Source organism: Balaenoptera borealis (assembly GCF_965194805.1).
Source record: "Balaenoptera borealis genome assembly, chromosome: X".
Lineage (NCBI taxonomy): Eukaryota > Metazoa > Chordata > Mammalia > Artiodactyla > Balaenopteridae > Balaenoptera > Balaenoptera borealis.
This window is the reverse complement of record NC_138881.1, coordinates 61,643,910-61,656,061: the sequence shown is the minus strand read 5'-3', so window position 1 is coordinate 61,656,061 and position 12,152 is coordinate 61,643,910. Positions and strand designations below refer to the sequence as shown.

The 12,152-nt window shown below is 36.6% G+C and overlaps 1 protein-coding gene across 1 annotated transcript; it reads left to right on the top strand.

Annotated features, from left to right (window-relative positions):
- The first annotated feature begins 320 nt into the window (after window positions 1-320).
- Window positions 321-12,152, top strand: LOC309620579 (nucleosome assembly protein 1-like 2). The gene has a single exon (XM_082377306.1). The coding sequence runs from the start codon at window positions 541-543 to the stop codon at window positions 1,930-1,932; it is 1,392 nt and encodes a 463-aa protein (XP_082233432.1). The 5' UTR covers window positions 321-540; the 3' UTR covers window positions 1,933-12,152.

Below are 12,152 nucleotides of genomic sequence, written 5' to 3'. Positions count from 1 at the left end.
AACCTGGAAAAGTGAGCAGAGTTAGAAACTTGATAAATCTATTAATTTATTGGCTCTTAGTTTGTCAATCACGTCAGCCCAGCAAATGAAGTTAGAATAGAGTCGTGGGGGAGGGAGGGTGTGACGCAGCAAGCTATTTGCACCAAGAAAATCTAGCCGAGAGACAGCTGCGTAATCATATTGCGGCACCGTTTTTACTTGCAGCAGCTGCTGCTTGCGGAGGACATCAGCCGACTGCGGCTCTCTGCAGTCTCTGGCCCGCTCCTGCAGGACCGGTCCACTGCGGCCATTGCTATTCTCTGCACCCCAGCCCGGCCACCGCTGCCTCTGTCCTGTTCTCACAGCCTCAGCACCGCCTTCATCCTGGCAGCAGCCTCGACCGTCGCTCCCAGCTCCCGTATCGCAGTCCGACCACTACCGTACTTTCCACCTCTGCCCCAGCCACCGCCGCTTCTGATATTCCGGTGAGTCTTTCCTTGCGGAGGTCAGGTCTCCTGATCTTGGCGGTAGCCACCTTAGGCGTGTGAGGTCCTTTGAAAAATGGCCGAGTCAGCCGACCACAAGGAACTGTTAGAATCCAGTCAAGAAGAGGCTGATGATAAGGTAATGATGGAGGGGCCTAGGGAACAGCCGGAGCGCGGTGAAGATGCCGCAGCTGGGCCTGGAGATGATGGGGAGCGCGGTGAAGAAGCCGCCGCGGGGCCTGGGGAAGAAGGGGAAAAAGGTGAAGAGGCTGCTGCTGGGTCCGGGGATGGCGGGGAAAAAGGTGAAGATGCTGATGAGGACTCAGACCCCGACCGTCCAAAAGGACTTATCGGTTATCTTTTAGATACAGACTTTGTTGAAAGTCTACCTGTGAAAGTTAAATACCGTGTGTTAGCCCTAAAAAAGCTTCAAACTAGAGTGGCCAATCTAGAATCCAAATTCCTAAGGGAATTTCATGGTATTGAAAGAAAGTTTGCTGAAATGTATCAACCTTTATTGGAAAAAAGACGTCAGATAATCAATGCAATCTATGAACCTACAAAAGAGGAATGTGAATATAAATCAGACTCTGAGGACTATGATGATGAGATGTATGATGAGGAAGAGATGTGTGGTATTGAGGAGGGTCTGCTACATGACTATATAGATGAGGATGACGGTTGTGAAGAAGATTTTTATGATTATGCTATTGAACAGGATGATGATGATGATGACGACGACAATGATGACGACGACACCGAGGCAGCTGGAGATGAGAATAAAGAAGAGGATCCTAAAGGAATTCCTGATTTTTGGCTGACTGTCTTAAAAAACGTTGACACACTCACTCCTTTGATTAAGAAATATGATGAGCCTATTCTGAAGCTCCTGACAGATATTAAAGTGAAGCTTTCAGATCCTGGTGAACCTCTCAGTTTCACGCTAGAATTTCACTTCAAACCAAATGAATATTTCAAAAATGAGCTGTTGACAAAGACCTATGTGCTGAAGTCAAGGCTAGCTTATTATGATCCCCATCCCTATAGGGGAACCGCGATTGAGTATTGCATAGGCTGTAAAATAGATTGGAATGAAGGAAAGAATGTCACTTTGAAAACAGTCAAGAAAAAGCAGAAACACCGGATCTGGGGAACAATTCGAACTGTGACTGAAGATTTCCCCAAGGATTCATTCTTCAATTTCTTTACTCCTCAAGGAATCAACTCAAAGGGAAAGGATGGAAATGATGATTTTCTACTTGGTCACAATTTACGTACTTACATAATCCCAAGATCAGTATTATTTTTCTCAGGTGATGCACTTGAATCTCAGCAGGAGGGGGTAGTTAGGGAAGTTAATGATGAAATTTATGACAAAATTATTTACGATAATTGGATGGCTGCAATTGAGGAAGTTAAAGCCTGTTGCAAAAATCTTGAAGCAATAGTAGAAGACATTGATCGCTAAAGCAGAGTGTACATGGCCCTGAAATTAATTGCCCTAGATCTAGTTACTCAAGTTATAAGAAGTTAATTACATTCTTGTGTTCTTAATTTTTCTTGTAGTGTCAGTTATAATGTATGTCTCAGAAATATAAGAGAAGTTCAAATACTAATTCATTTGACCTTGCATTTTAGTAGTAGAATACCTTCAAGAAAGTATTTACTGTGGTAAATGATTTAAGACATATTAATATAATGTGTAGTTTAATCCTTCTGAAGTCCTTTTGTCATGTAGGTATTAATCTGTAGCTGTGAATATTATCAGAAATGCAAAATGATGTCAATGTTTATTCCAAAAGAAAATCTTGGGGAACCAACCCAAGGTTCTTTTCCTGTTGTTTGTTTCTTGCATTTGTGTTTTCTTAGGACTTTAGCTAGTGGATTTAATTTTATTGTGCCTGCTTCAATTTGCAATAAAAATGCAATAGAATTTAAAACTTGAATGCTTAAGAAAAAGCCTGTATATGGTTAAGAATTTCAGGCAAAACCACATTTATTGCTAATAACAGCTTGTTCATAGGCTCTTGTATTTTATGTGACCATGATAAATAATGAAACTTAGTCATATTGAGGTTATCAGTGAAGTGTTAATCACAGTATTCTCCAAAGTTTGCCACATATTGCTCTGTGTAATTGTGTAAACTGTAATTACAGTGTATAATTTCTCTTTTCCTATAGTACTTAATCATTCATTGAAAGTGATCACTTTATTATTCTGAAAAGATTTTTCATGTTCCTTCACCACAAAATAAAATGAATAAAAATTTCAGTGTTTCATGTTATAAAAGTGATCTTTTTTTTATTATAAAAGTAATATGTTTATTGGAGTACTGAAAACCATATACCCATTCCCCAAAGATAAGCATTGCTTATGTTTTGATTTATTTTCTGCTCTTCTTTTTCTGAGTGTTTATATATGCCTGCAAATTTACTAAAACTCTGCTTAGACGGGCAAAGAAAGTGTATCTTTTTATTGTTTATAACTGATCTAGTCTTAATCATGAGTCCACCTCCACCTCCCAGGGCTGCAGGGAAACAAAAATCTCAATTTTAATCAATCCGGTAAATTCATTGCCATTTAATAATTAAAACACTCCAAAAATAACAGGCTTATGTGTGTTAGTCTATATTTCAGATTTACCTACTCTTCCACAATGTCATCTGGATGTATAGGGGCTTATATTGCTTTATGACATTGGTTGGGGGTGCACTGACTGGGGACAATGAGATGTGGTTGGTCAGAGAACTGACTTTGTCCCAGAGCTGATTTTGCCTTCCTCAAGTGTGGAAACCCAGAAATTTGGCTGCCCCCTTTGGCAAACTCTGTGAAGGTCACATCTATCCCTCTGGGATAGCAGCAAACTTCTTAATCTCTTCCATGCCATGTGAGAGCTGAGAGTGGCTAGGAAGTGCTAACTCTATCTCGTTATTGCTGCCTATCCACTCTTCCGTCCCAGGTGGTTGTGATGTGATCCCACAGAATTATAAAATGAAAGTGGAACAAAAGCTCCTCTGCTCATGACTTATTCTTCCACTATTGAACATACCTCTTCCTTCGGATTTTGGCTCAAAGAGGTAAGTTTATAACATTGCCTGCATTTCTTACCACTGTCTCATCTCTACAATCAACTGGGGTGGAAGGTATGGGCTTTTTTCTCTCCTTTTCCTGTCTGGACAGGACCCTCCTCTAATATCATATCTTTCTCCCAGGATTAGGGGTAGATGCTCACTTGCTTTTGTCTGGGGTTGCAATAGTTGACAGGATATTGGGAAACAGACAACTTACCATAATAGGGGAACCTAAATCAGGAAACATTTACAGTGTATACTTGATAAATGTAGACTTTTTCACACTTTTCACCACCATTAATCTTGACCTCTATTAAATTCCTGACTCCCTCTAAACCCCTCCCACACACAAAAATTGGGCGACTTTTAATAGTGGTTGCTGTTAGTATGCATTAAAAAGTTAGGAACATGGGTGTATCTTTCTTGCTATTTCAGGGAAGAATATCAGACATTTTGAAGTCCCTCCTGTCCCTTTCTCTTGCCTCCATGAAATAGAGCAGTAAAGCTGCTTCTGGGCTTTCTGTAAGGGCAGGCCAGTCCCCTTTGCTGTATCTGTTATGTCAGTGGCCTCCAGCCAAAGACCACCAGGGACATACCAGTAGTTGAACAAGTTGGGTTTATTCATCATTGCTGTGACAGAGAACCATCGTATGTTATCAGTAAGTGGGTGTTAGAAAACATACTTCAGGATTTGGGCTTTGGTTGCATGATTTGGTGTATGGTCTAAGGAAGTGGGGGTATTGGTAGCTCAATAAATCTTATCTATAGGGAGGAGAAAATAGAACAAAGATAAGGCAATAATTGATAAAGAGGTTTAGCTACTCATTTTAGCTAGAATGGCAGGGGTGTTTGTTTGGTATTTTGTGGATGTAAAAGTGACCTTGTTTTTGTCTGTGCTTAGACAAAATTAAGAGACCTTGCTTTGTCTCATTTTATTGTGGTCCCAGAGTAACCTTTTCTGAGGTTGGTATTCTATGAGTTGGTTTATCTACACTAGAATAACATGGCCTAGTTGTGAGTACCAGGCCAGCTTCCTGATGTCAGGGACTGCTTTTTATATTTCTTTCTCTTTCACCTCTTCTCAGGAATGCAATTTGATACTATAATCGCTCCCATAGCTTGTGGTGGGATGGAGGTTCATTTGATTTGGGTTTAGACTAGTGTAGAGGTCCTTTAGGCCTTGAGGGTAGGCCATCAGCTTTTGCCCACATGCCAGAGAGACCTGTATTAGGGTTTAGGGCTCAAGTGTGACTAAAAATAGAATTTTACCTTAATTCTTTTTGTAACTGTTCTTAAAAAGTATGTCATTAATATGGTCCTAGAGGGATTGTTGAGCTCACTGTTAGGCATTGTTAGAATTTTGGTATTCTGAGGGAAAATACTGAAATACATAAATACAACAAAATTTCATTTTGGGGTACATAATAATTTATAGTGTAAATCATAGTATTTAATATTATATATCATATGGCAGAGTGGTTAGTCTTTGAAGCCAGGCTGCTTGGATTCAAATTAGTTGTGTGACCTTGTGCAAGTTACTTTATGTGTCTCAGTTTTCATACCTGTAAAAATATGGTAATAATTGTACAATTACCTCATAGATTATTATGAAGATTTAACTGGTTTATGTAAAGTTCTTGAAATATACATGGCACATAATAAGTGCTATATAGGTGTGTCTATCTTTATTATTTTTATTATCAAGTTTATATCTAAAACACTCAAAGCTGTCTGGTATACAGTAAGGGTGCAGTAAATTCTTATTAAATTATTAATAATTGTCCCCCTAATATGTTTCTAACTTACAAAAAGTAAAATCATATACTTTGCATTTTAATAACAGAATCTCCAAGACTTCTGCAAGTATTAAGAAGGGCTAAGTGGCAAGTTTACCAGCAATACTTACGTTAGTGGCAAGCCTGGTTAATGAAGAAGAAAATAAAGTGACTCTGACTCTGGTGTTCCTCACTGCTGAGTGCATTTATAAGCCTTGTAGCTGTGTACACCAGGCTCAACACTCATCACAGGCCATTTTGTTCACTGGCCAATAAATACATCATTAAATTAAAATATTTGGAAAACAGAAATAAATACAGAAAATGAAAATCACATGAATTTATATATCATTCATAAGTATATAACAAATTTGATTTTTCAGTTACCACACAGCTATGTGCAGCATGTAGCTAACTATTTGAAAGCAGATAATCTTTTAAAAAGGAATATAAATTACAACTTTATATGGAATGCTTTAACATGTGTGAATGTGTCTTCACTTCCAGCCTCCTTCAAAGCTGCTTATGGCACCTGACCCCTGTGTGCCTCGGCCAGAATTGCCTTCCTTCTTACAGGCCACAGGTACTCTTACACATAGAATATGGTTTCATAAAGCACCGGAACCTGAACACTATTCATCCACTCCTTTTGACCAGCGTGCTTGCACAAAGGCCAAAGAGGAGACTTACACTAGGGGCCTCCATGATGATTCAACCCTATCTCTCCTCCCACCCTGCCATCCATGTATGCTCGTACATGCCCTAGGAAAGAAGTTTTATCCGGCCTGGGGTCCTTTATGACCCCTAGTTGTAATTCACTGCCTCTGTAAAATAGAGAATTCGTGTATTGATTTAAACCTCATACAAAAGGTTCTGCTTTCCAATGGAGTGTATCACTGGGCCATGAGAAAAAAGCTTTCCCAGTAGTCTTATTTGCTAAGATTGGTGCTGAAATAAAAATTTCACAAGGCAACTTCATGAAAATGGTAAAAAATGACTATTTTTATTAAATTTTCTATTTCACACTTAACATGCTCTCAGACTCTCTCTCTCTCTCTCTCTCTCTCTCTCTCTCTCTCTCTCACACACACACACACACACACACACACACACACACACACACACACACACACTGGATGATCCAGAATGAGAGGAAGCTCATGGTCAGAGAGATTGACAGCAGGTGGAACCAATATGGAGTGCTTTATCATTTGTTACTTCTCCATCAGCTATCAATGTGAAAGGAGGTAATAAAAATTGATATTGTGTGCATGCTCACATCTGTGCGTAAATATACATGTTTTAATGCAGAATATGCTAGTAACAAGTGGAAATGATACTTAGACAATAATCTTTGTTGTCCAAAATATCATGTAGTTTGTCAGGAATCCTATGGATAAGGAAAGAGCGAGTGGTTTGCGATGAGTTTTCCTCACTATGATGAGGTATGTTTCTCTTTACAACTTAGAGGAATTGAAAAGTTGCTTTTACTTGCTGAGACCCATATTATGCAATTTCAGACATTTACATTTCTTGGTCAAGTATTAAACTTACATACTCTTACTGTATGGTGTTTGCAGAACACTCCAGCATTAAAGCCCTCAGTAGTGTTTGGGTAAGAGTGGTTATCTCAGTTTTTCAGATGAGAAATCTGAGATCTGATCTCATCGCTTGCGATCTTTTCATTGCATCATGCTGCCTTCAGTGAAACTGAATGATGCTGCTAGTTTACTTATGTTAAAATGTCTCTACCCATATTAAAGCTGCTTGGTACTAGTACTAGAATAGATATTAACCTAAGTTCCTTTGTCAGGTTTGTTACTTGATTGACTTAGAGTATATGGTAACAGCTAGGCTGAAGCTTTTTAAGAAAACTTCCTAATGCAGCTTAACAATGTAGAAGTATTACAGGAATTAAATCTCATTTCCTCTTAAATATTCTATAATTTACACTTTGGTAATGTGACCTAGTTCTCACTTAGTCATAGATTTAATTTAAATTTATTGCTTTTTTGAAACCTCATTTTTTAAAAAAATCTGGGTTCTTGTCCCTATTGTGAAACTTGTGTATTATGTGACCTGGGTCAAACTAATAAACTCCACTTGTCAGCAGTTTCCTTATCTGTACAATGGAGATAATTAGTAGTGTCTAGGTCATAAGACTGTTTTGATAACTCATTGCGATAAAGACTGTCAAGTACTTAGCACAATGCCTGGCACATAACAAGCCCTAAAACATTAGGTGATTATTATTATAATAATCATCATCACTTCTTAGGATTCTTAGGATCACATTATAATATAATCGGCTTTGTACATAATAGGGACTTAAATTATAGCTACTCTTTTATAGCTTTATATCCCTGAGGTAATCACAAACAGAAGAGGATTTGAGGTGATTAAATGCCACTTTTTCTTTTTTTCTATTTTTATTTGAAATAATTATAGACTCACAGGCAGGTGCAAAACTAGAACATAAAATCATGTGAACCCTGTAAGCTTATGCTTTTTGCCAGATTTTGGGGTTTTTCAGCTTTTATTTACTTGAATATTTTTTCAGCACCACACTCCTGCTCCTTTCTTTCTGGGACCCAGATGACGTGCATGTTAGATCTTTTATTATTGTCACAGGTGTTGTGGTTTTGCTCATTTTTTTCAGTCTATTTTCTTTTTGTTCAGATTGGGTCAATTCTATTTGTCTGTGTTCAAGTTCACTGATTCTTTCCTGCCATTTGCATTCTGCAGCCAGTGAGTTTTTAATTTTGGTTGTTTTATTTTTTCAATATTATTATTTCTATTTGATTCATTGTTATAACTTCTATTTCTTTGCTGAGATTTTCTATTATTCATTTGTTTCAGTAGTGTTCATAACTGCTTCTTGAAGCATTTAATGATGGCTGCTTTATTAAAATCCTTATCAGATAATTCCAACATCTGAGTGATGTTGGTGTTGGCATCTGTTGATTGGTTTTGCTCATTCGGGTTGTGATCTTCTGGTTCTTTATATGTTGAGTGATTTTTGATTATATCTTGGACATTCTTAGTATTATAAGACACTGGGGCCTATTTAAATCTTATATTTTAGCAGGCTGTCACCCTGGTTAGGTTTAATGTGCAAGTGTTTTTGTTTTTGATGACCTTGACAGTTTTGAGGAGAATCAGTCAGGTACTTTGTAGAATGCTCCTCAATTCAGATTTGTTTGATGTTTCTCTCATGCTTAGACTAGGTTTATGGATTTTGGAGAGGAAGACTAAAGAGGTGAAGTGCCTTTCTCATCACATCGTATTGATGAAAAGTGCCATCAAAATGATATAACTGATGATGTTAACCTTGATCACCTGATTAAGATAGTGTTTGCTAGGTTTCTCCACTGTGAAGTTACACTCCCTCTCCCCCTCCACTTTCCATAATGTTACTCTTTGGAAGCAAGTTAATAAACATAGTCTACACTTAAGTGTTGGGGATTTATGCTACATCAGGAGTATCTACATAAACTATTTAGAATTCTTCTTTGCAAGAGAATATCTCTTCTTCCATTTATGTATATATGTATGTATGTATGTTTTCATAGACATGTATTTTATGACTTGGGTTATAATCTAATAGTACATTATTTCCTTTGTTACACAGATTGTTCCAGCTTTGGCCATTTGTAGCTCTTTGAGTTGGTTCCTATGTCTCTAGGCATACCCGCATCTTTGTATGTGCCTGGCATTACAAGGTGCTACAGACTAATTTTGTATATTCCTATTTCAGTCCTAGAATCAGCCATTTCTCCAAGGATACCTTATTCCTTTTTTTGGAGAATGGTGTCAGAAATCAAGATCTGAGCACTTGGTGGGTTCAGTGCTACTGGGATGTCATTGCTTCTACACCTTTTCAGTAAACAGAGCTAGGAAATTTACGTATATATGCTAACCTTTTATACACACATCTCTATAATTATTTCTATTACCATCCATCAGTATCTATATTAAACTAAACATGCTTTCATATTGATTTCTCTGACCCTAATCTGTTACCATATGGATCATTCTAGACCCATCTCCTTGCTTCTCTGTAACCTCTCACTCCAACAGTGAAAAATCTGATTCTCACCATCCACTATCTATTTACTTATTTGCTTAATCCCATTATAAATGTTTCAGAATTGTTAACGCATATCCCCAAGAGAAACAACTTAACCAATTACAGTATATTGCTTATGTACTGTCTCAGAAATAATATTTCAATAAAAACTATTCATGTAATTTGAGCAATCTGTGTGCAATCTAAAGTTATGTCATGGGTTTTCCAGAACTTGAGTGTATATTTGTAAAACTGGTACTTCTATCTTTTCCAAATCACAATCCATTTATATGTTTTACCTTTAGGTAGTTTATTCATTCATTCAGACTTAGGATATGTCTACTGTGTTCTTAGTGTGGTCTTATATATAAAGAGAAATTAAATTGTATTTCTGTCATTAGGAACTCGTAGATAAAGGAATTAAAGGGACTGACCTATGGAGGGCAAATCCCAAGAATCTCATAGGTACTGGGAAATCTAAAATGTGAAAAACAAAATACAGGGAGTAGAATCTGATAGTCATTGAGAGTACTACTGTCATTGATTTTTTTTTTTGGGGGGGGGAATAAGATTGTCCTTGGGGCATCTAAATTATAGGAGATTTTAAAGAATTTATAACCTATTTTTTGTATTAATAGACTATTTTTAGAACAGTTGAAGATATACATTAAAATTGAGCAGATAGTATAGGAAGTTCCCATATTACCCCCCTCTCACATACACAGTTTCCTCCATTTTTTTTTATATTGGTAAAATATACATAATATAAAATTTATAATTTTAACCACTTTAAGTGTGCAGTTCAGTGATATTAAGTACATTCACATTATTGTGAGACAATCACAACCATTCATTCCAGAGCCTTTTATCTTCCCAAGCTGAAACTCTGTATTCATTATACAATAACTCCCCATTCCTCCAGCCCCCAGCCTCTGGAAGCTACCATTTTACTATCTGTATCCATGAATTTGACTACTCCAGGTAACTCGTATGAGTGGAATCATACAATATTTGTCCTTTTGTGTCTGAATTATTTCACTTAGCACAGTGTCTTCAAGAATCATCCATATTGTAGCATATATTAGAGTTTCCTTCTTTTTAAAGGCTGAATAATATTAGATTGTACATGTAAAATACATTTTGTTTATCTATTCAACCGTCGATAGACATTTGTTTTTTCCCCCCACCATTTGGCTATTGTGAGTAATGCTGCTATGAACATGGGTGTACAAATATGTTTGAGACCCTGCTTTTGGGTATATATCCAGAAGTGGAATTGCTGGATTATATGATAATTCAATGTTTAATTTTTTGAGGAACTGCCATACTGTTTTCCACTATGGCTGTGCCATTTTACAGGGGTTCAAATTGCTCCACATCTTTGCCAATACATACTATTTTCTGTAGTTTTCTTCAATAATAGACGTCATATTGGATGTAAAGTGGTATTTCATTGTGGTTTTGATGTGAATTTCCCCAATGATTAGTGATGTTAAGCATCTTTTCATGTGCTTCATGGCCTTTTGTATATCTTCTTTGGAGAAATGTCTATTCAAGTCCTTTATCCATTTTTGAATTGGCTTTTTTTGGTTGTTGTTGAATCATAAAAATTCTTTGTATATTCTGTATATTAATGCCTTATCAGATATATTATTTGCAAATATTTTCTCCCATCCAAGGGTTGCCTTTTAGCTCTATTGGTAGTATCCTTGATGCAAAAAACTTTTTGATTTTGATGAAATCCAGTTTATATTTCCTTTTGTTGCCTGTGCTTTTGGTGTCATATCCAAAAAATCATTACCAATGCCAATGTCATAGTGCTTTGCCCCTATGTTTTATTCTAAGAGTTTTATGGTTGCAGCTCTTACATTTAGGTATTTGATCCATTTTGTGTTAATTTTTGTATATGGTGGAAGATAAGGGTCCAAATTCATTCTTTTGCATGTGGATATCCAATTTTTACAGCACCATTTGTTGAAGACTCTCCTTTCCCCCACTGAATTATTTTAGCAACCTTGTCAAAAATCATTTGACCATATATGCGAGGATGTATTTCTGAAGAGTCTATTCTATTCCATTGGTCCACTCTATTCTTATAGTAGGTCTGTCTTTATGCCATTTTCACACTGTTTTGATTAGTGTAGCCTTGTAGTAGGTTTTGATAACAGGAAATATGAGTCATCCAACAGTGTTCTTCCTTTTCAAGATTGTTTGGGCTATTCAATGTCCTTTGAGATTCCATATGAATTTTAGGATGGATTTTTCTATTTTCACAAAGTTATAATTGGTATTTTGATAGGGATTGCATTAAATTTGTAGATTGCTTTGGGTAGTATTGACATCTTAACAATATTGATTCTTCCAGTCCATGAATATGAGATGTCCTTATGTTTATTTCTGTCTTTCAGCAATATTTCATAGTTTACAGTGTCCAAATCTCTCACCTCCTTGGTTAGGTTTATTCTTAAATATTTTATTCTTTTTGATGCTATTATAAATGGAATTATGGAATGCTCTCTTAACTTCCCTTTTGAATTGTTCATTGCTAGTGCATGAAAATGTAACTGTTTTGTGAATTGATTTTTGTATCCTGGAACTTTGCTGAATTTGATTATTAGTTCTAACAAAATTGTGGAATCTTTAGGGGTTTCTGCAAATGTGACCGTGTCATCTGTAAACAGAGGTGATTTTACTTCTTTCAAATTTGAATGCCATTTTGTTTTCATTTTCTTGCCTAATTGAACTGAATAAAACTTTCAATAATATGTTGAA

Coding starts and splice junctions, on each gene's coding strand:
- LOC309620579 (XM_082377306.1), top strand. CDS start 541: ATGGCCGAGTCAGCCGACCACAAGGAACTGTTAGAATCCAGTCAAGAA.